At 50.9% G+C, this 22351-nt stretch overlaps 1 protein-coding gene across 2 annotated transcripts in view; it reads right to left on the bottom strand.

Annotated features, from left to right (window-relative positions):
• Positions 1-12562: 12562 nt before the first annotated feature.
• The window catches only part of UBE2M (ubiquitin conjugating enzyme E2 M), a 503284-nt gene continuing 493495 nt past the window's right edge, over positions 12563-22351 (bottom strand). For both annotated transcript variants that reach the window (XM_069639034.1, XM_069639026.1), the window contains exon 6: positions 12563-14879. In XM_069639034.1, the coding sequence (XP_069495135.1) occupies positions 14739-14879 (141 nt within the window). In that variant the 3' untranslated portion in view covers positions 12563-14738. The remainder of the gene's footprint in view (positions 14880-22351) is intronic.

Here is a 22351-nt window from a genome sequence, read left to right as displayed (position 1 = left end):
AAAAAGTCAATGCATTTTGGATCCTGCAAAATCCTTCTTCAGGGCATAACAATCAACTGAAGGATTTTGATGATCCAAAATGCACAGGATATTCTGTTGAAAGTTGTATCAAATTTGCTTTCAATACCTATAGGAACATGCTATAATGTGCCTGTACTGCAGCCACATGGAGGCATTCGTTGAGCACACAGCATTGTAGCTATCTTGCTACAATTCTTCTTCCATGCATCACCAGGTCATTACTTTACTTTTTGCACTCAGGATGTGTTTATGGAATATACATTTCCAATTGATTTGGTTTAGAATCTATATTTTAATAATGGTTTGATTCTCTTTTGGTACAACACTATATGAAATTTGTATTTTATGTACATTTATGTGCTCTTGCAAAATGCAAACAAGGCTCGACTAACTTCAAAGTACTCTAGTAAGGCTTTACTTAAGCATTTTTATTATTGAAATATAGGTCATGGACTTCCATTATTAATGATGTCCAAATCGAACACACTTTTGTTTACCTTACTTGGACTATTGGTGTTTTTCTTCTGGTCTACCACTGATTTATTGATGCCTCCAAGCATGATTGAGTGCACGGTCCGTTGGTACGTAGACCCACTTTAGTCAATGGTTTGTTTGAAAAAAGGTAACATGTCCCTGACAGCAGCACCATGTAATTTGTATGCCATTTCGAGTTTCACTTGGTAAATGTGGAGTACGAGTAAACCCTTTCGAATGGATTGTGTCCTCCCACGCATTCCTCATCTTATGATACAATCTCCTTCCGCTGCTTTGGAAAAATGTTTCAACAGAGGGCGCTGTGCGTCGATGCAGTTGACTCAATGTCCCTCAAGGGCCTTCATCTCGATGTCATAATCCGTACATATGGCACACGCTGCACCCGTTGGCTTCAGTTCAGTCTTTCTGCAACAGCATTTCACTTCGAGAATTACGAAGTGAGAAAACTTTGTTCAAGCAATGGCTTAGTCTTCAGCTCCTTCAACCCTGAAGACCAGGTTCAAGAATTGCGACAACTGTGGCACCAAGATGCCCCTCACTGACCCCCATCGGGTGAGTCTCTGGTGCCTTGGCGCCGAACATGAAACGGCAGACCGTCAGTCGATGACCAGTAAGGCTCTGAAAGAGCACAAAGGAATCCAGCAGCGGGTAGGATCCCTACTAAATCCCCTTCAATGACCATCAAGGAGAAGAAAAAACCACCAAGTCGAGAGATGACTCTCCTCTTAGGAAGTGATCAAAAACAATCATGCTCCAGGAGCGAGTCACACCACTCCGTCATCTTCGAGGAAATCAAAGAAAAGGCATTGCAGGTCGCCCTCTTCAAGTTAGTGTGATTGTTCTCCAGAGAGAAGTATAGCCTGTCATACTAAATCATCTACTTTGGCTGAGTGGGAAAGTTTCAGACAGAAAATGATGAAAACCTTTGAGAGATTCCCCAACCCCCTCGAAGGAAAAGGTATGCCATGCTCTTATCAAGCCACATAAGGCAGACAAGGAAAGATCAAAAACTACATTCTGTGCGCCCTCGAGCCGGGAACGTACGTTAGAGACCCCTCGAGATCTCAACACATTAATGGCCGAGGACTCGAGGGTCAAGCCCCTCGAGAGCTCTGTCGAAGGAAAATAAATCAGCAAAAAAGTCAAAGTCGTAGACACTTAGTGTCGGTCATTGGCTTTAGCCATCAACGCCTTTACCCACCAAACCAAAAGACTACCAAAGAAATATTTCTTCAAGTCTTTTTCCCGAATTTATGAGGAATACAAGCCCTCAGATCCAGATACACCACCATCTGGATTGGATTTAAGCACACCAAACATCCCAGAAAGCCTAGTTTCACAGTAATCAATGCTAAAGGATTTATATGAGAATTTGCAGTGCTAGTGGGGTCAACACTTCACCTGAGATGGAGTTTGGCTAGCCCAACCCAGCAGACAATATGCTATATGCTTCTTATAGGCGTCTGATGACTAGAGTAATTGTCTTTATGGGATGGAGCAGGCCTGCTCCACCGTTTGAGAAAGACAACCTAACAGATATTCTGGATAAAGATCCACAAAAAGGATCCCAAACTTCCTTTTCATGTAGCTCTCCAGAAAAGGGTCATGGCAAATTGGGAGGTCCCAGAGATCAACCCTGCAATGAACAAGAATCTCACCAGAAGGAACAAGTTACTTACCTGTAACTGTTGTTCTCCAGCATGGGTCTGGCATGGATTCACATGCTCATGAATATTCCCCGTCGTCAGGCTGGGAATCCTCGGTAAAGAAAAAACCAGTATCAGTTTCGTTTCTGATCTGTCTTTCGTAGTAATAACCAATCACTGGTCTCTGCGTCATACTGACCACAGCCAATGACTGCCCTCTACCTAAGCACCGCCTCTGGCAGCCATCTTCAGATTTGGAAGCACGTGAAGTGGCAGTATGACCAAGTGAAGAGCCGCAGAGGGGTAGGCGGGAGGGTTCGCATGTGAATCCATGCCAGACCCATGCTGGAGAACAACAGTTACAGGTAAGTAACTTGTTCCTTCTCCAGCATGGGGTCTGGCATGGATTCACATGCTCATGAATAAAGAATACATAGCAGTACACACATGCACAACCACGGGAGGTGGCAAAGGCTCAACATTAAGCATTGCATCAAACTCAACATTAAGCATCTTACCTCCTCACCAGGCTCACCTCAGGCGAACAGGTTGCGCAGCACTGCTTGGCCGACCCTGGACTCCTCCCTGGAATCCCGATCGACGCAGTAGAACTTCGTGAAGGTGTGCGTCGACCTCCACGTAGCAGCCCTGCATATGTCCAGCAGGGGCACACCAGAAAGGAACGCCGTGGTAGCTGCGATCGCTCTGGTGGAATGGGCTCTCGGACGGCCGGGCAGCGGTCGGTTTGCCAACCGATGACAGTACATGATACAGCCGGAGAGCCATCTAGAAATGGAAGCCTTCGAGAGAGCCTTCCCCTGATTGACAGGTCCAAAGTTCACAAAGAGTTGTGACGTCTTCCGAAAACACTTCGTGCGGTCCACGTAGAACTTCAGCGCTCTAGCCACATCCAGCGAGTGCAAAGTCCTCTCAGCCGGCGACGAAGGCGACAGGAAGAATACAGGCAACACCAAGGGTTCATTGAGATGGAAGTCCGACGGTACCTTGGGCATGAAGGAGGGGTGCGTCCTGAGCACTACCCTCGTGTCGTGAAAAGTCAAGTACGGGGCCTTGCAGGAAAGGGCCTGGATCTCTCCCACCTGTCGTGCGGAGGTGATGGCCACAAGAAACGCTGTCTTCCACGACAGAAACTTCAACGGGGCCGAGTGCAGAGGCTCGAACGGAGGTCCCATGAGCTTGGTCAGCACCACGTTGAGCTCCCACGCCGGGGCCGGAGCCTTCACCGGCGGGAACGATCTGAACAGTCCCTTCATGAACTCTTTCACCAGACGATGAGACCACAAGGACGTCCGTCCCGTGGTTCTGGTGTATCGGGAGATCGCAGCAAGATGAATCTTGATGGACGCGTGTGCCAGTCCAGCTTTGGCCAGCGTCAGCAGGTACGGCAGAACTTGGGGAGCCGTAATCCGTAGAGGGTTAATCTTCTGTGCGTGGCACCAGACAGAGAACCTCTTCCATTTGTGTCCGTAGCATTTAAGTCGAGGACGCCCTGGCCTTTGCAAGAACCTCTCTGCAGTCGGCCGGTATGTCGTATCCTCCAAACTCTAGCGCTGCAGGAGCCAGGCCTGCAAGTTCAGCGATTTCGGCTCGTGGTGGAGGGTGGCGCCTCCTTCCCTGGAGAGCAGATCCGCGTCCACCGGCAGCTTGATTGGCGGGGACGCTGACAAGTCCAGAAGGTCCGGGAACCATATCTGCCTCGGCCACGCAGGTGCGACGAGGATCATCCTGCACCGTGACCTCTTGAGCTGGTTGACGAGCCGGATTAGCAGTGGCAAAGGAGGGAACGCGTAGAGGAACAGGCCCTCCCAGGGAAACGAGAAAGCATCGCCCATGCTCCTCGCCTGGGGAAACCTGCTGGCGAACCTCCGGCACTTGGAGTTAGTCGCCGTCGCGAACAGGTCGATCTGGGGTGAGCCCCACCGTCGGAAGAGGCGATCCACTAGATCCTGCCGTAGTTCCCACTTGTGGCACGAGCGCAGCTCCCTGCTGAGTGAGTCGGCGATGGTGTTTTTTATCCCTGCCAGATGAAACGGCACCAGAAACATCCCTTGGGCGACTGCCCAATGCCACAGGTCCTGCGCCTCCTTGGACAGCGCTGGGGACCTGGTTCCGCCCTGTTTTCTGATGTAGAACATGGTGGTGGTGTTGTCGGTGAAGATCCTCACCACCTTGCCCTTGAGGGACGGAAGGAAGGACCTGAGGGCCCAAAACACTGCACGGAGCTCCAGGACGTTGATATGTAAGGATTTCTCCGTCGGGAGCCAAAGGCCCCTTGCGTGCAGATTTTCGGTGTGCGCTCCCCACCCTTCCAGGGAGGCATCCGTGGTCACTGTCTCCTGGTGGGCTGGGGTCTGGAAGTCCATGCCCGCCGTCAGATGCGCGCGGGTGCCCCACCACCGAATCGCTCGTCGGAAACTCTCGTCGAGTGTGATCCTTTCCTCGAAGCTGCCCGTCGTTTGGATCCAGCGCGCGTCCAGGAACTCCTGCAACGGGCGCATCCGGAGCCTGCACATGGGAATGAGGTAGATGCAGGAAGACATCATTCCGAGGAGGGACTTGATGGACCTCACCTTGGCCGTGTCGGCCACCAACATCCGCTGCACCTTGCCCAGGATGGTCCTGGTCCTCTCCTCCGACGGGGAGGCCAGAAGGGACACTGTGTTGAGCCTCGCTCCCAGAAACAGAGCGTCTTGCACGGGTAGCAGGTGGGATTTGGCGTAGTTCACGGAGAATCCCAGGTCTGTGAGAAGTCGGACGGTCCTTGCCGTGTGAACCACGGCGAGCTCCCTCGTCTTGGCTCGGATGAGCCAGTCGTCCAGGTAGGGGTAGACGTGGATCCCCTCGCGGCGCAGCTGCGCCGCCACCGGTGCGAGGCACTTGGTGAACACCCTGGGTGCCGACCGAAGGGGAGGGCTTTGAACTGGTAATGACGCCCTTGGACCACAAACCTGAGGAATTTTCGGTGCCCCTTTAGGATGGGAATATGGAAGTAGGCATCCTCCAAATCCAACGACGACAGGAAGTCTCCTTCCTCCAGCTGACCCAGGACGTGCTGGAGGGTGACCATCCGGAACTTTTGCGCCTTGATGAACTTGTTCAGACGTCGCAGGTCCAGGATGGGGCGCCATCCCCCCGTCTTCTTCCTCACGAGGAAGTATCTCGAGTACACTCCGGAGCCCCGAAGCCTCTTTGGTACGAGTTCGATGGCGCCCTTCCTGAGCATCGCCTTTACCTCCAGGAGAAATTGAGGGACGTGAAGTTCTTTCCTGGCCACGGGGGGGACGCGCGGACACCTTCTTTGAAACTCGGGCGCGTGGCCCCGGGCCAAGGCGTCCAGCACCCAACGGTCGGTGGAGATGGACTCCCACACGCTGACGAAGCTCGCCAGCCGGCCTCCCACCGGGGTGCTTCGGTGGGGGCCCGACCCCACGGCCGGTTCAATCCTGCTTGGACGAGGCTTTGCCGCCTTGACCTCCTTGGCGACGACGGCGGGGTCCGCCAGACTTGCCTCGTCCTCTGTAGGCCTCCTGAGACGACGAGCGGGCCGCTTGACGGTAGGTGGAGAAACCGCCGCCGGAACCTTTGGAGGCGCCCTTGCCTCCGCTGCTCCGAAAGGGCGTCCGTCGTTGTTGCAGAACTCCCAGGGCCCGGGCCGTCTCAGTGTCCGCTTTAATGGCCTGAAGGGAATCGTCCACTGTTTTGCCAAACAGGTTGTTCCCATCGAAGGGCATGTCCAAGACTCTGGTCTGAACGTCTTGACGGAAGTCCGTAGCCTTGAGCCATCCACGCTGCCTAAGGCAAACGCCGTTGCCCAACTGGCGGAACCCAGTGTCGGCGATGTCCGTCGCAACGGTAATGGCGTGGTCCGAAACCACCTCACCTTCCTGCAGGATCTCCAGGGCCTCTGTCCTCTTGTCGTCCGGCAGGAAGTCCAGCAGGGGAGCCAGTTTGTACCAGAGCTCCCTGTCGTAGCGGGCCACGATAGCCAAGGCGTTGGCCGCTTTAATCGTCGTCGCTGCCGACGAGATGACTCTGCGTCCCATAGCGTCCAATTTCTTTCCCTCACCGTCCGGTGGGGAAGTCGATGTGGAGGCCGCACCCCCCCCCGCTTTCTTCCTGGCCGCCGCGGAGACGACGGAGTCCGGGGTAGGCTGCGCCCGGAGGCACAGGGGGGCCGTGTCCGGGACCCGGTACTTCTTCTCGTACCGGTCTCTTCTAGCTGGCGTCGTGGAAGGGTTCTTGAGGAGGGTGAGGCCCTCATCCCAAATGTCGTCCAATAGAGGCACTGAGAGGACCGTCCTCCTCTTGGCCTCGCGCCGCTGATAAAGGAAGCCTTCCTTCTTCTCCTCAGGGCAGAGTTGAAAAAGCTCATGGAGTGGAACGATCCAATCTCGTCGGGCGGAGAAGCCCTGATGGGAGGCGACGACGGTACATCCTCGTCGTATACCTCGTCGTCCGTGCCCGTCGCTGACGTGTCAGTCCCCGTATCATCCCCTCGGGTGGACGGGGAGGAGGGCTGGAAGGGGCGCGACGGCTGAAAAGGAGGCGGAGGGTGGATCCTTCTTTTCTTGGTAGGGGGAACACCAGAAGGTCCCGGTTCTGGGTCCCCCGACGGGAGAGGTTCCGTCGGCAACGGTAGTCTCGTGCTTATCTCTGAGCATAAGGACTGTATAGCCAACAAAATGGCCGCCGAGTTGTCTCGCGGCACTGGCAGAGGGGAATCCGACGGGCGATCAGGGGCCCCGTCGGTACCCTCAACGATGTCGTCGTCACCTGCGTCGGGATCCATCCCGACGGGTCGGTCTTCTTCCACGCCGAGGTCGTGGCTTAAGACTTCGACCAGCTCCTCCTCCGAGGTTGAGGCCGAATCTACGACGACGCCCTGCCCCCCCTTTTTCTTCCCCACGGGGGATTTCACGGGGGTCCTATCGATGGGCACAAAAGATGACTCCCTCCGAGGTGGCAGGGAGACTCTGAGCCCCGAGGTCGCCACCACTGGTGTAGCCTGCGCAGGCTGGGCCAGTGCCGCCGCGACAGTTTCGATAGAGGGCTTGGCTGGATGGATTAAGGCCTTCACCACCTTAGGTGCGCTCACCGCCTTATATCCTTGAGGGGGGGGACACCGCCTCGCTCCCCTTCCGATGGGGCCTTCGAGCTCGACCGGGTCCTCTCCAGGAGCTTCGCCGGGTGCTCGGCCTTCCTCTTACCCGACCCAGAGCGTTGGCTCGTGGTTGATGGTGCCGGGGAGGGTGCGCCCTGCCTGGCGCCCGTAGAGCCCGACCGTTCGGCGCTCCCGGTGCCAGCGGACTCGCGGTGCTTGGCCTTATGTTGGACCCCCGTCGCCGGGGCGTCCTCAAAGGTCTTAGAAGACCGCTCAGATTTCTTCTTCTTCTTCTCGCCGGACGGGCTCTTCCCTTCTAGCCAGTTGGCGAGACGTTGATGGCGGTCCTTCATGGTCCGCTCTGACATGTTGCCGCAAAAAGCACATTCCTTCTCCACGTGCGTCTTGTCCTCATGTAGGCAGTAGAGACAAAAGGAGTGTTCGTCCTCCTTGAAGAAGTTCTGCAGCTGGCATCCAGGGCAGACCCTGAACAGCTTTCCGGGCGTCGAGCTTCCCTTCTCCTGGGCCATGACCGGGCCTGAGAAACTTCTGGAGTCCTCCAAAAGCGTAGCTCGACGAATCTTCACCCTTGAGGGGCGCAGACGAATCCGACACGGGTCCCCGTTGATCGGATAGAGAGTCGGTGGAGCTTGAGGCTCTTTTGACCGAAAAAACGAAGTTTTTGAGAAAAAACGTGAAAAAAATAGCACTAACGCTCGAGAGCAATAGCACGAGGATCCCAACACATGAACGTGCGGTAAAAATCTGAAGATGGCTGCCAGAGGCGGTGCTTAGGTAGAGGGCAGTCATTGGCTGTGGTCAGTATGACGCAGAGACCAGTGATTGGTTATTACTACGAAAGACAGATCAGAAACGAAACTGATACTGGTTTTTTCTTTACAGAGGATTCCCAGCCTGACGACGGGGAATATTCATGAGCATGTGAATCCATGCCAGACCCCATGCTGGAGAATATATAGACCCATCCAGTAGCGACCCGTCGAGACATCCTACACCTGAAAGCCTAGTTGTTCAGGCAGCAATGGCAACCTCGAAACAGACTGCATACCCTACCATCCCATCAGTTAGGGATAAGCGTTTCGACGCTTGGGCAAGAAAAGTATTTTCTGCAGGAAGCATGCCACTCAAGTCTGCAAATTCCATTTGTGCGTTAGCAAAATTCACATTCACCATGTGAGACTAACTATGGCGGCTGACCATATTCCAAAAGAGGAATAGAGACGGCAAGGAGGAAATGCAAGTCTATGCAATCAGGATTCGGCTCAGCTGATAGCATCAGCAGAGCCATGGCAGCAAGCACGAATACGCAGATTTGCGTGGATGAGGAAGTCTGGTTTCGCACCCGACGTGCAGTCCAGGCTCCTCAACATGCCCTTTGATGGCACCCAACTGTTTGGCAGCAATGCTGACAAAAGCCTGGATAAGCTGCAGACCTCAAAGACAGCAGTTAAGTCCTGTGGAGCCACTATAAGACAGCCTTAACCCTCTCATCCCAGTGAAGCATCTTGGAGGTTTAAGTCCTTTTGCTTCTACTCAGTTGGAAGAGCGAGAGGACTGGCTGGTTAAATGGGCCAGAGAAGATTCCCTTGTGGTGGACGTGGGAGAGGTGCAAAGCACGCCAAAGCAATGGCTACTTTACTATCAGCCGCTGCTTCAGCTGCCTCAAAACCTGAGGCCTTAGCCCACAAGACGCTGGTGGGAGGCAGACTCACTGCATCTGCAAGAATGGCACGGCATTACTTCAGATGCATGGGCATTGTGAACAGTAGCCCAGGGTTACCACCTCCACCTTTCTAAAAAGGCTCCAGGACCATCCACCGGGGATACACTCTTTCAAGGTTCCAGATCCGTTCCTTGTGCAGGAACTTTTGAGGCTGCTAAAGAAAGGTGCTATAGAACAAGTACCTGTGACGTAAAGGAACAAAGGGTGGTACTCATTTTTTAATCCCCAAGAAGGACAGATGATTGAGATCTTGAACAAGTCCCTTAAGTTCAAGATGGTCACTTTCTCTGATCCTTCAGGCTCTCCAGCTCCAGGATTGGATGGTGTCATTAGACCTTCAGAATGTTTACTTCCATGTGCTGACCCATCACAAGCACAAAAAAAATAAAAGGTTCGCCGTTGGTGGTTCTCATTATCAGTTTCAAGTTCTGCCATTCAGGCCGACATGCGCCCGAGGGTCATCACCAAGTGGATGATGGTAGTGGTAGGGAGTCTCAGGAGAGGGGGTATTCACATCTACCCCTACCTGGATGATTGGCTGATCAGGGCACATTCTCCCAAACAAGCCCAGGTACATCTCTGTATTACCTGCCACTCTCCACAGACTGGGCTTCTCCCTTTAAAAGGTCCCAGATGATACCATCTCAAAGACTAATTCATCAGAGCGGTCTTGGGTGTATCCTTTGGAAAAGCCTCGCCACCCAAGGGGAGGGCTCAACACATTCTCCAGATGGTCAAATTCCAGAGTGCCCAGCGTCTTCCGGCATACGACTTTTGAGGTTGCTTGGCCCCATGGCATCCTGCATTTTCCTGATGCCAGAAGCTCGTCTGAGAATGCAATCCCTTCAATGGGCACTCAGGAGACAGTGGTCTCAATTCTCTGGCAAGATGTCAGACCTACTTCAAGTTCCAAACAGGGTAGCACAAGATCTCCTGTGGTGGGCCTGCAAGGACAATATTCTGAAAGGAGAACCTTTTTGGCAACCAATGGCCGGAGATAATATTGTTTATTTATATAGTGCCTATACACAGGCAAGTGTTTCAAAGCGCTCAAATAATAGTGACAACGCCTCACTCACATGGTGGGGAGCCCACACCAATGATCTGACAATCAACGGTCGTTGGTCTCCATCGGAGTCCAAACAACAATCTTTTGAAGCAGAGGGCGTTCTGCCCTTGTAACGGGGTAAAAAATGTCCCGATAATGCCGGACAACACTGGAAGACGTAATGGAGATTTTGCTTTCGGCCGCAAGGCCAGCACGAAAATCCTTATACCGCTGCCGTTGGAACAAATTCAGCAGCTGGTGTAGGGAAAAGGATGTGGACCCTTTTTAATGCAATACATCTATGATGTGGTCTTTTTTGTTACATTTGGCTAATCTGAGGCTCCAGATCGGAACCATTAAGCGATACTTGGCAGTGTTTTCTACCAAGCGCTCCTCAGAATAGGCCGCTTATTTTAAAATGCCATTGATCATAGTTTAAGGGGCTCACTAATGTGTTCCCTCCTATAACTTTTCAAGTCCCAATTTGGGAACTTAATCTGGTATTAAAATTTGTGATGCTCCTTTTGAGCCACTTCAGTCATGTCCGTTAAGACCGCTTACATTAAAAACCATTCTGTTAGGTGAGTTAACATCAGCCCGCAGGGTGAGTGAATTGCAGGCCCCATCTACCTTTTTTTTTTTGTTTGTTTTTTTTTTTTTTAACAAGGATAAGATTGTCCATAGGGTTAAACTTTTCTATTACCAAAATTTGTGTCAAATTTCCATTTGGCCCAGAAAATTGTGCTTCCAACTTTCTATCAGCCATCTCATCCTAGCAATGAGGAGCAAAGGTATGTCAGCATGACCAACATTTCATTGGCTAGAGTGGGACTTCCAGTTACTAAAACTTCATGCAGATGGTTAATACTTGACATTTCTGAATGCTAAAGCTGGGTCAGGAAAGATGCCCCAGAAGGCTTAAGAGCCCACACCACAAGTGGCATGGCAACATCTTTCGCTCTCCAAAGAGGGATGCCTATAGAAAGACATGTGGCAGCCACTTGGTCTGCCATCCACACTTTCACAAATCATTACTGTCTCTGCTCATTCTCTAGCCAGGAAGGATTTGTGAAAGCGGTCTTATACTCCATCCATGACAAATCTTGAAACTGAAAACCTAACACTGCTTTGTGACTATCATAAAATGAGGAATACATGGGAGGACACAATCCAATTGAAGAACAAGAAACGTACCCCTGGTAATTTTCTTTCGATTGGATGTTCCTCCAACGTATTCATCACCCCACCCATCCTGCTGTAGAATTTCCGGGCATTACACTTTATGCTCTTTCAAAGTCTAGTACTGTCCTGGATTGACTGATGTTAGTAGTTTTGCATGAAGAAGGTGTGAAAATCGAACTGAAGCCAACGGGCAATGCACGTGCCATATATACTGAAAATGGCGTTGACCGCAATATGGAGGAATTCGAGGGACATCCATTCGATCGCATCAACACAGGGCCCCTCTGCCAAAAATATTTTCCAAAGCAGCTTAAGTATATCATAAAATGAGGAATACGTAGGAGGAACATCCCATCGAATTAACGTTACCAAAGGAAAGTAACTTGTTCTTCTGTTGAAGATGTAATCAATCTATACATTGCCCTGTGGCACCCCATTCGCTCAGACTGAAGCTAGTCATAGGGCATATAGCCATCATAGTTTAGAGGGAACCACAGTGATTGACTCTTCCATATTACAGAGGTCCCTTATGTGTCTCTATGGCACCTGTGTCATATCTTTATTGTACATTTAACTTCACAGTTACAGCATTGAAAGCGGTTGTCTTGTAGGTTTTAAGCAACTTTGCCTACGGGAAGCCCAAAGCTACTCTGTATTCGCAACTTTGGCATGCCCGCTTATCAGTCAGTGCTTGACCAATAATAGTCTATCCAACCCAATCCTGTGGCAAAAAAGGGTCAGCTCCCAATAGACAATCGGGATTCAAGTCCACGTGGATTCCAAATGCAATATACTCCGGAAAACAAATGTTTCAGTGGGTTGATAAGTTGCCTGAGTGCCAACTGATAGGTATTTGTGGCCACAGAAATGCCAATTCCTGAACCAAATGTAAGAGTGGTTACAGGCAGCATCATCAGAAAGTCAGATTACAGTCACACCCTTGAGTAGCCACAAATTTACAATTAGGAAATGCTTAACAGGGCAGCTTCTGAACCAAAAGCTAGTTTGTAATATGTTGCAAAGAAATGTGAAGCAAACACAATTCATACTACAAAAACTCCCTGCTTTCAAAAGAAAAAGGTAACCATGATTAGTTCCCTGTGTTGAGCTTAATTTAGCAAGGAGAAAATACATGTTTTATGTGTTGAATCTGCAGGCTGGAATACCAGAATAGAGTCGCAGAGGGAATGCAATAAAATAGAAGAGCTAGTTATGTGGATAATGGAAATTGTATACGATAGGTTTTAGGGATAGCAAAAAAAGTGAACATAAAATCACAAAAAAGAACACGATAGGAAGAGCAGTTAAATCGGCAGTCCCCTTTAATAACCCAATATCAAACAGCAATACAGTAATTTATTCAGAGTAGCTTTTTGAGAAAAAATAAAAAGGAAACTGGCCCCTAGCTCGGGTCCTGCTCAGCATTTTCACTTTTGTGCCCATAACTTAAAACCGGAAGAAGGGAATCAGTAATGCATTACAAGGTCTCAGGTTTTCAGTTTACTTCCATTTTATTTTTTGTTCTTTTGTGTTTGTTTTAAAACCAGACATAAATGGAATCTAAAACTGGAAGGGAGGGTATGGAACCTTCATCAGCACGGGAGGTTTCCAGGATAGCTATCTGGGGACAGGTGCAAAATGGGAGTCAGAATAGGGTGCTGGGCTGCCCCTAAAATTCTCTGTGGGGATTTTTTTTTAAAAAAGGCCATTGACTCAGTAGCTGCTATTGAAGCAAAGAAAGGTTGGGGGAATGGTTCAACAGAGTCATCTTACAGTGTTCTTTACAAGCACATGACCCAAGTCTGTATGAAGCCATCCAGGAATGAAGATTTTAAGAAGTCCCGATCCCACAGCAAGCGGAAATTATTGTCTGCCCAGGGCAAAAATACAGGAATGCAAACTCATTGCAATGAATATATATATAGCAATACTTATAGCAATACGTCAGAACCACTGGTTAGGGATCACAAAACTAGATGCTCTTATTTAATTCTCTGCACTTCCAGACTCCTAATCTATTTATAGAGCAACATGGGTGGTACATGTTTCCTTTAAAAGAAAGGATAATACCCAAAATTGTGGACTGATGCAGAGGCACTGGAACAGTCAGGATGTGTGAGATGAATATGGCCGGGACAGAAAAGCAACTAAAGATCAAGTGCTTGACAAAACTAGTAAGACTTTGAGCCACAAATCATCAAAACTCAAGGTATAGCTCAAATATTTAAAAGGTTGTAAAGACATGAACCCCCCACTCAACTGTGCCAGTTCATTTTTGCTAAACTGACCAGAAACTAAAGGAGATTTTTTGAGGGAACGTGTCAATTCCTTGGCACTTCACTTCTCTAGGAATATTCAATCTGGCCAAGAAGATCCCTGCCGATTTAGCCAAAGAGGGCAGGTAAGCCAGGATCTGACTAAGCCCAGTTTACTCTATAAAACATTTTTTTTATATCCACATCTGGGAGCATTGCAGCTAGGTAAAACAAGGTTGTAAGGGTCGAGACGCTACACATGAATGAACACTGGGTGTTACTACTGGACCATTTTTACCAACAGAAGGAGCAGAAGCCACAAACATCCTGTGTTACTACGCAAAAGTAAAGCAAATTGATATTATGCCCAGAGCACTTATAAGAGCAACTTTGCCTAATATTTTACATTAAAAGGCATCAAAGTGATTGGCAGCTCAATCTATTTGACCGGCTCCAAAGCTGCAAAGCCTTTTCTCCTGTGCAAAAGTCAGGGGCTTCTTTGAGAGCAAAGATTCTGAGATGCAAAACCACACTCCACCATTCACTCTCAGACCGGGGTACAAATAGCTGAGAATTGAATTTGCTCAAAAGCTTGCTATTTGTACATGGGCAGCACCATCTCTTTTCCCTTTTCCTAAGGCTTTGGCTGGGGGTGAGGTTGAGAGATGGCTCTGAAAGTGATCTGTAAGATGGCCAGGTTTGATGTTAGCCCAGTTTTCTAGTCTGATCCAGCCACGGATTGGCTTAGGTTTCCATTCCTGCCTTTGGCAAAGCTGAATGTTACAAGAATTTGCATACCAAAACAAAAACAAAAAAAAAAAAAAAAAAAAAAAAAAAAACACAAAAAAAAGAAAAATTGGGGAAGGCAGAGAAAAATTACCCCACCCTAACCCCACAAAATAAAAAAGAATCCAGCAGTTTAAATAGCAGAAGGAGCTTGTGCCCGCTTATAATAAAGGTGACCAATTGAGAAGAGGCCCCCCCCGAGTGGGGGAAATCCTGGCATGCAGTTGAGCTCCATGGCTGGGAGGCGCCTCCTTCCCCACCCAGTGCAGGCTGGTGAATGGCATCCTGCAAGGAGACAGACACTCTGTGGTGTCAGTTCCAGGCACTCGTCCCTGAATGTCACACTGGGATCGGGTAGGGTCAGTCTGGTTGAAGGGGCAAGGGTTAGGGTGGGGCAGGACGGTGGGTGGGCTCAGCACTCATGGGGAGGGGGCCAGTTCTATTTCAGACAGCGTTCAAAGTAAGTGGATCCAATGTAGCCCCCACGCATGGAACGCTGAACATTCTGCTCAAACAGACGTCTGTTGTTCTGAAGGACCTCTGCAGCCTCTTTGTTCAATGGGTCCTCTGGATTCGGCTCCTGGAAGGGAACAAATCCACAATTATAGATATTCCCTTCATAAAAACATTTCTCCAACCGGTATGGAATAAGGGCATCCCACCTTTCTATTTGCATACCACAATGCTGTAGTCAGCAAGGTACGGACCCATCTTTGTCAGATTTTGATTACTTTAGAATTGGAAAGAAAATCAAGATCAAAATATGAAAGAACCTTATACATCAATGTGAGATACCAACAATTGATAGTAAATGCAAATAACATACTTTTCCCTCCACCAAGCAATTGTAAATATTTGGCATGTGCCTTGTAAAGTAGAACACAGTGGATGGCTCATTTGAAGAAGGACCTCTTAAGGTCTCATTTCATTAGAAAAGGAACTTTAATATACAACTTTCTGTTGCATGAATTAATAGATTAAATGAAGTATGGTTTACAAAAAGATATTTGTTTCAGAATTAAAATATATATGACAATGCATTACTTACCGTAAAAGCATTTCTGATGGTTGTATCTGCTTAGATTCACATGCTGTGCATAGGTCCGACATCCAGTGGTCACTGCGGAGTATTGCAATTTGTTTTTCGTAGTCGAAAAGGGGACGTCGACAAGGCATGTCTAACACTATCCCTATAGTGAGGTGCGTTGTACCCATAATCCCTCACGCGTCGAGGTCCCTCTGTTTGTATTTTTCTGCCCTGAGGGAGCCTTCTAGACGCGAGTGAGTACAGAAAAGAGAGAGATATGGAAAAGGATGTCTATGTTCCATCCATCCGAGCAGGGAGGAAGGGTGGGCGCATGTGAATCTAAGCAGATACAACCATCAGAAATGCTTTTACGGTAAGTAATGCATTGTCTTCTGATGTTTGTTAATCTGCTTAGAATCACATGCTGTGCATAGACTAGCGAGCAGTACCCGGAGTTGGAGGTGGGTTGTGAGAAGGAACAGTAGAGAAAAGATGTCTTAATACTGCTTGTCCCACCTGGGAATCAGCTCTAGAGTGGGCATCTAGACAGTAGTGTTTTGTAAAGGTGTGTACAGAACTCCAGGTTGCCGCTTTGCAGATGGACTCAAGGGGAACATTTACAATGAATGCTAAGGATGCCCCAGTGCCTCGCTCGAGTAGAGTGTGCTCTTGGCTTGAAGGGTAGTTCTCTTAGCAAGAGTGCAACAGAGAGTTATGCATTGTACAATCCATCTAGATATAGTGGATTTTGAAACTGCATCTCCTTCTCTTCCTGCTGCCACCGAGACAAAGAACTGATTAGTCTTTCTCAGTGGACTAGTTCTTTCCATGTAAAACATGACAGCTCTGCGCACATCAAGTGTATGCAGGCTTTTTTCTCCTAGATTTGAAGGATTTTGAAAGAACGTTGGTAGTTCTATAGACTGGTTGACATGAAATTTGGAGATGAATTTCGGTGCGGACCTTGGGTGTGTGCGTAGAACCACTTTATCCTTGTGAACTGTTACAAAGGGGTCTAAAACCGAAAGGGCCTGTAGTTCACTTACTCTCCTAATGGAGGTAATAGCGATTAGGAAAGCAGTCTTAAGAGTGAGATCTTTAAGAGTTGCCTTGTGCATGGGTTCAAAGGGTGACCCCATGAGCCTGGTGAGTACCACATTTAGATCCCAGCCAGGAGCTGGGTTAGCTATTGGAGGGTGTATTCTCTTTACCCCTTCCATGAAGGCTTTGATTACTGTGATCTTCCACCACGATACTTTGAGTTGTGAAGTGGTGTAAGCCGAAAGCGCTGCCAGGTGTACTTTAATAGAATTGAATACTAGGCCAGAGTCCAGTAAATGGGTCAGGTACAGAATAATTTGTGTGGGAGAGCAGTCAACGGGGTTGATACTCTTCCCTCTACACCAGATGACAAATCTTTTCCATTTGCTAGAATAGCAGTGACGAGTGTTAGGCTTTCTGGCCTCTCTGAGGATGTCCATGCACCTCTGTGGAAGTTGTAAATGTCCAAATTCTATGACCTCAGGAGCCAGGCTGCTAAGTTCAAGGTCTGAGGGCATGGGTGCAGTGTCCTGCCCCTGTCTTGTGACAGCATGTTGTACGGGCAGGGCATTCTCACTGGAGGAGATAGAGACATCTTCAACAAGTGAGCGAACCATGGCTGTCGGGCCCACATAGGGGGCACCAGTATCATGGTCACTTGTTCCTGGTGCATCTTGTGCACTATCTTGTTGAGAAGGGGAGTCGGGGGGAAAAGCGTAAACAAATTTCCCTGACCATGGAATCGATAGACCGTTCCCCTTGGACTGGTTCTGGGGGTACCTGGAGGCGTAATCTTGGCATTGAGAGTTTTCCAGAGTTGCGAACAGGTCTATTTCTGGGAAACCCCACTGTGTGAAGACGTCGAAGACGATGTCTTCTTGTAACCGCCATTCGTACTCTACGGGCAGGGGGAAGTCTCTGCTGAGTTTGTCTGCTAGCAGATTGAGTTCCCCTGGTACATGTTGTGATAGTAGGAACATGTTGTGTTTGAGAGCCCACTTCCAGATGTTCTGGGACAGCTTGGACAGTCCTGGAGAGTGAGTGCCCCCTTGCTTGTTAGTAGTACATGGCTGTGGTGCCGTCTGTGAGGACCATCACTGTCTTTCCTTGTAGGTGTTCCTGAAAGGCTTTCAGTGCTTTGAACACCGCTAGTAGTTCCAGCAGGTTTATATGCTTGGATGCTAAGCTCGGAGTCCACGCTCCGTGAGCAGTCTGATGGGATAGGTGAGCCCCCCCCATCCTGTAAGGGATGCGTCTGTGGTTAGAGTGGCTTCCACTGCGGGTGTGGCAAAAGTCTTCCCTAATAACAGGTTTTCTTTTGTCCACCACCGTAGCGAGAGAACCAAGGCCTGCGAGACCACCACTAGATCGTCCCATTGTCCACTGGCCTGACACCACTGGCTGTTGAGCCACTCTTGCATTGGGCGCATGCGCAGGCGCGCGTGAGGTACCAAATAAATACATGACGCCATCATCCCTAGCAAGCGCATTGCTTTGGGTACCGTCACCTCTCGACCTGCCACATAATGGGGGATCTGAAACAGCATGTTTTGGACCCTCTCGTTGGAGGGGAAGACGAGGCCGTCCTTTGTTCGAATTAGAGCCCCTAGGAATTGTTTAATTTGGCTGGGGTCTAAGCTGGACATCTTTTCGTTGATGGAGAAGCCCAGTTGGAACAAAAGGTCTACAGTCTTTTGGGTATTGGAGAAGCATGTTTTGTAAGAATCCCCTGTTATGAGCCAGTCGTCGAGGTAAGGGTATACCGGGATGGATAACCTGCGCAGGTGGGCCGCTGCCACTGCCAGTACTTTCGTGAATACCCTTGGTGCAGATGCTATCCCGAAGGGTAGTACTCTGAACTAGTAGTGTTTGTTCTCTATCTTGAACCTGAGGTATTTTCTGTGCGCTGGCAACATTAAAATATGAAAGTATGCATCTTTCATGTGTAGTGTTGTCATGTAATCCCCTTGTGATAAGGAACAAGTTACTTACCTGTAACTGTTGTTCTCCAGCATGGGTCTGGCATGGATTCACATGCTCATGAATATTCCCCGTCGTCAGGCTGGGAATCCTCGGTAAAGAAAAAACCAGTATCAGTTTCGTTTCTGATCTGTCTTTCGTAGTAATAACCAATCACTGGTCTCTGCGTCATACTGACCACAGCCAATGACTGCCCTCTACCTAAGCCCCGCCTCTGGCAGCCATCTTCAGATTTGGAAGCACGTGAAGTGGCAGTATGACCAAGTGAAGAGCCGCAGAGGGGTAGGCGGGAGGGTTCGCATGTGAATCCATGCCAGACCCATGCTGGAGAACAACAGTTACAGGTAAGTAACTTGTTCCTTCTCCAGCATGGGGTCTGGCATGGATTCACATGCTCATGAATAAAGAATACATAGCAGTACACACATGCACAACCACGGGAGGTGGCAAAGGCTCAACATCAAGCAATACATCAAACTCAACATTAAGCATCTTACCTCCTCACCAGGCTCACCTCAGGTGAACAGGTTGCGCAGCACTGCTTGGCCGACCCTGGACTCCTCCCTGGAATCCCGATCGACGCAGTAGAATTTCGTGAAGGTGTGCGTCGACCTCCACGTAGCAGCCCTACATATGTCCAGCAGGGGCACACCAGAAAGGAACGCCGTGGTAGCTGCGATCGCTCTGGTGGAATGGGCTCTCGGACGGCCAGGCAGCGGTCGGTTTGCCAACCGATGACAGTACATGATACAGCCGGAGAGCCATCTGGAAATGGAAGCCTTCGAGAGAGCCTTCCCCTGATTGACAGGTCCAAAGTTCACAAAGAGTTGTGACGTCTTCCGAAAACACTTTGTGCGGTCCACATAGAACTTCAGCGCTCTAGCCACATCCAGCGAGTGCAAAGTCCTCTCAGCCGGCGACGAAGGCGACGGGAAGAACACAGGCAACACCAAGGGTTCGTTGTGATGGAAGTCCGACGGTACCTTGGGCATGAAGGAGGGGTGCGTCCTGAGCACTACCCTCGTGTTGTGAAAAGTCAAGTACGGGGCCTTGCAGGAAAGGGCCTGGATCTCTCCCACCCGTCGTGCGGAGGTGATGGCCACAAGAAACGCTGTCTTCCACGACAGAAACTTCAACGGGGCCGAGTGCAGAGGCTCGAACGGAGGTCCCATGAGCTTGGTCAGCACCACGTTGAGCTCCCACGCCGGGGCCGGAGCCTTCACCGGCGGAAACGATCTGAACAGTCCCTTCATGAACTCTTTCACCAGACGATGAGACCACAAGGACGTCCGCCCCGTGGTTCTGGTGTATCGGGAGATCGCAGCAAGATGAATCTTGATGGACGCGTGTGCCAGACCAGCTTTGGCCAGCGTCAGCAGGTACGGCAGTACCTGGGGAGCCGTAATCCGTAGAGGGTTAATCTTCTGTGCGTGGCACCAGACAGAGAACCTCTTCCATTTGTGTCCGTAGCATTTAAGAGTCGAGGACGCCCTGGCCTTTGCAAGAACCTCTCTGCAGTCGGCCGGTATGTCGTATCCCCCAAACTCTAGCGCTGCAGGAGCCAGGCCTGCAAGTTCAGCGATTTCGGGTCGTGGTGGAGGATGGTGCCTCCTTCCCTGGAGAGTAGATCCGCGTCCACCGGCAGCTTGATTGGCGGGGACGCTGACAAGTCCAGAAGGTCAGGGAACCATATCTGCCTCGGCCACGCAGGTGCGACGAGGATCATCCTGCACCGTGACCTCTTGAGCTGGTTGACGAGCCGGATTAGCAGTGGCAAAGGAGGGAACGCGTAGAGGAACAGGCCCTCCCAGGGGAACGAGAAAGCATCGCCCATGCTCCTCGCCTGGGGAAACCTGCTGGCGAACCTCCGGCACTTGGAGTTCGTCGCCGTCGCGAACAGGTCGATCTGGGGTGTGCCCCACCGTCGGAAGAGGCGATCCACTAGATCCTGCCGTAGTTCCCACTCGTGGCACGAGCGCAGCTCCCTGCTGAATGAGTCGGCGATGGTGTTTTTTATCCCTGCCAGATGAAACGGCACCAGAAACATCCTTTGGGCGACGGCCCAATGCCACAGGTCCTGCGCCTCCTTGGACAGTGCTGGGGGCCTGGTTCCGCCCTGTTTCCTTATGTAAAACATGGTGGTGGTGTTGTTGGTGAAGATCCTCACCACCTTGCCCTTGAGGGACAGAAGGAAGGACCCGAGGGCCCAGAACACTGCACGGAGCTCCAGGACGTTGATATGGAGGGACTTCTCCGTCGGGAGCCAAAGGCCTCTCGCGTGCAGATTTTCGGTGTGCGCTCCCCACCCTTCCAGGGAGGCATCCGTGGTCACTGTCTCCTGGTGGTCTGGAAGTCCATGCGCGCGGGTGCCCCACCACCAGACCGCTCGGCGGAAACTCTCGAGTGTGATCCTCTCCTCGAAGCCGCCCGTCGTTTGGATCCAGCGCGCGTCCAGGAACTCCTGCAACGGGCGCATCCGGAGCCTGCACATGGGAATGAGGTAGATGCAAGAAGACATCATTCCGAGGAGGGACTTGATGGACCTCACCTTGGCCGCGTCGGAAACCAACATCCGCTGTACCTTGCCCAGGATGGACCTGGTCCTTTCCTCCGACGGGGAGGCCAGAAGGGACACTGTGTCGAGCTTCGCTCCCAGAAACAGTGCGTTTTGCGCGGGTACCAGGTGGGACTTGGTGTAGTTCACGGAGAATCCCAGGTCCGTGAGAAGTTGGACGGTCCTTGCCGTGTGCTCCACGGCGAGCTCCCTCGTCTTGGCTCGGATGAGCCAGTCGTCCAGGTAGGGGTAGACGTGGATCCCCTCGCGGCGCAGCTGCGCCGCCACCGGTGCAAGGCACTTGGTGAATACCCTGGGTGCCGACCGTAGTCCGAAGGGGAGGGCTTTGAACTGGTAGTGACGCCCTTGGACCACAAACCTGAGGAATTTTCAGTGCCCCTTTAGGATGGGAATATGGAAGTAGGCATCCTCCAAATCCAACGACGACAGGAAGTCTCCTTCCTCCAGCTGACCCAGGACGTGCTGGAGGGTGACCATCCGGAACTTCTGCGCCTTGATAAACTTGTTCAGACGTCGCAGGTCTAGGATGGGGCGCCATCCTCCCGTCTTCTTCTTCACGAGGAAGTATCTCGAGTAAACTCTGGAGCCCCGAAGCCTCTTTGGGACGAGTTCGATGGCGCCCTTCCTGAGCATCGCCCTTACCTCCAGGAGAAGCTGAGGGACGTGAAGCTCTTTCCTGGCCACGGGGGGGACGCGCGGGCACCTTCTTTGAAACTCGAGCGCGTGGCCCCGGGCTAAGGCGTCCAGCACCCAACGGTTGGTGGAGATGGACTCCCACACGCTGACGAAGCTCGCCAGCCGGCCTCCCACCGGGGTGCTTCGGTGGGGGCCCGACCCCACGGCTGTTTCAATCCTGTTTCGACGAGGCTTTGCCGCCTTGACCTCCTTGGCGACGACGGCAGGGTCCACCAGACTTGCCTCGTCCTCTGTAGGCCTCCTGAGACGACGAGCGGGCCACTTGACGGTAGGTGGAGAAACCGCCGCCGGAACCTTTGGAGGCGCCCTTGCCTCTGCTGCTCCGAAAGGGCGTCCGTCGTTGCTGCAGAACCCCAAGGGCCAGGGCCGTCTCAGTGTCCGCTTTAATGGCCTGTAGGGAATCGTCCACTGTTTTCCCAAACAGGTTGTTCCCATCGAACGGCATGTCCAGGACTCTGGTCTTTATGTCTTGACGGAAGTCCGTAGCCTTGAGCCATCCACGCCGCCTAAGGCACACGCTGTTGCCCAACTGGCGAAACCCAGTGTCTGCGATGTCCGTCGCAATAGTGATGGCGTGGTCCGACGCCACCTCACCTTCCTGTAGGATCTCCAGGGCATCCGCCCTCTTGTCGTCCGGTAGGAAGTCCAGCCGGGGAGCCAGTTTGTACCATAGCTCCCTGTCGTAGCGGGCCACGATAGCCAAGGCGTTGGCCGCTTTAATAGTCGTCGCTGC

The sequence above is a fragment of the Ambystoma mexicanum genome, chromosome 1q (assembly GCF_040938575.1).
Source record: "Ambystoma mexicanum isolate Mex_15411 chromosome 1q, UKY_AmexF1_1, whole genome shotgun sequence".
NCBI lineage: Eukaryota > Metazoa > Chordata > Amphibia > Caudata > Ambystomatidae > Ambystoma > Ambystoma mexicanum.
Note: the sequence above shows the minus strand (reverse complement) of the source record. Positions and strands in the feature narration are given on the sequence as shown.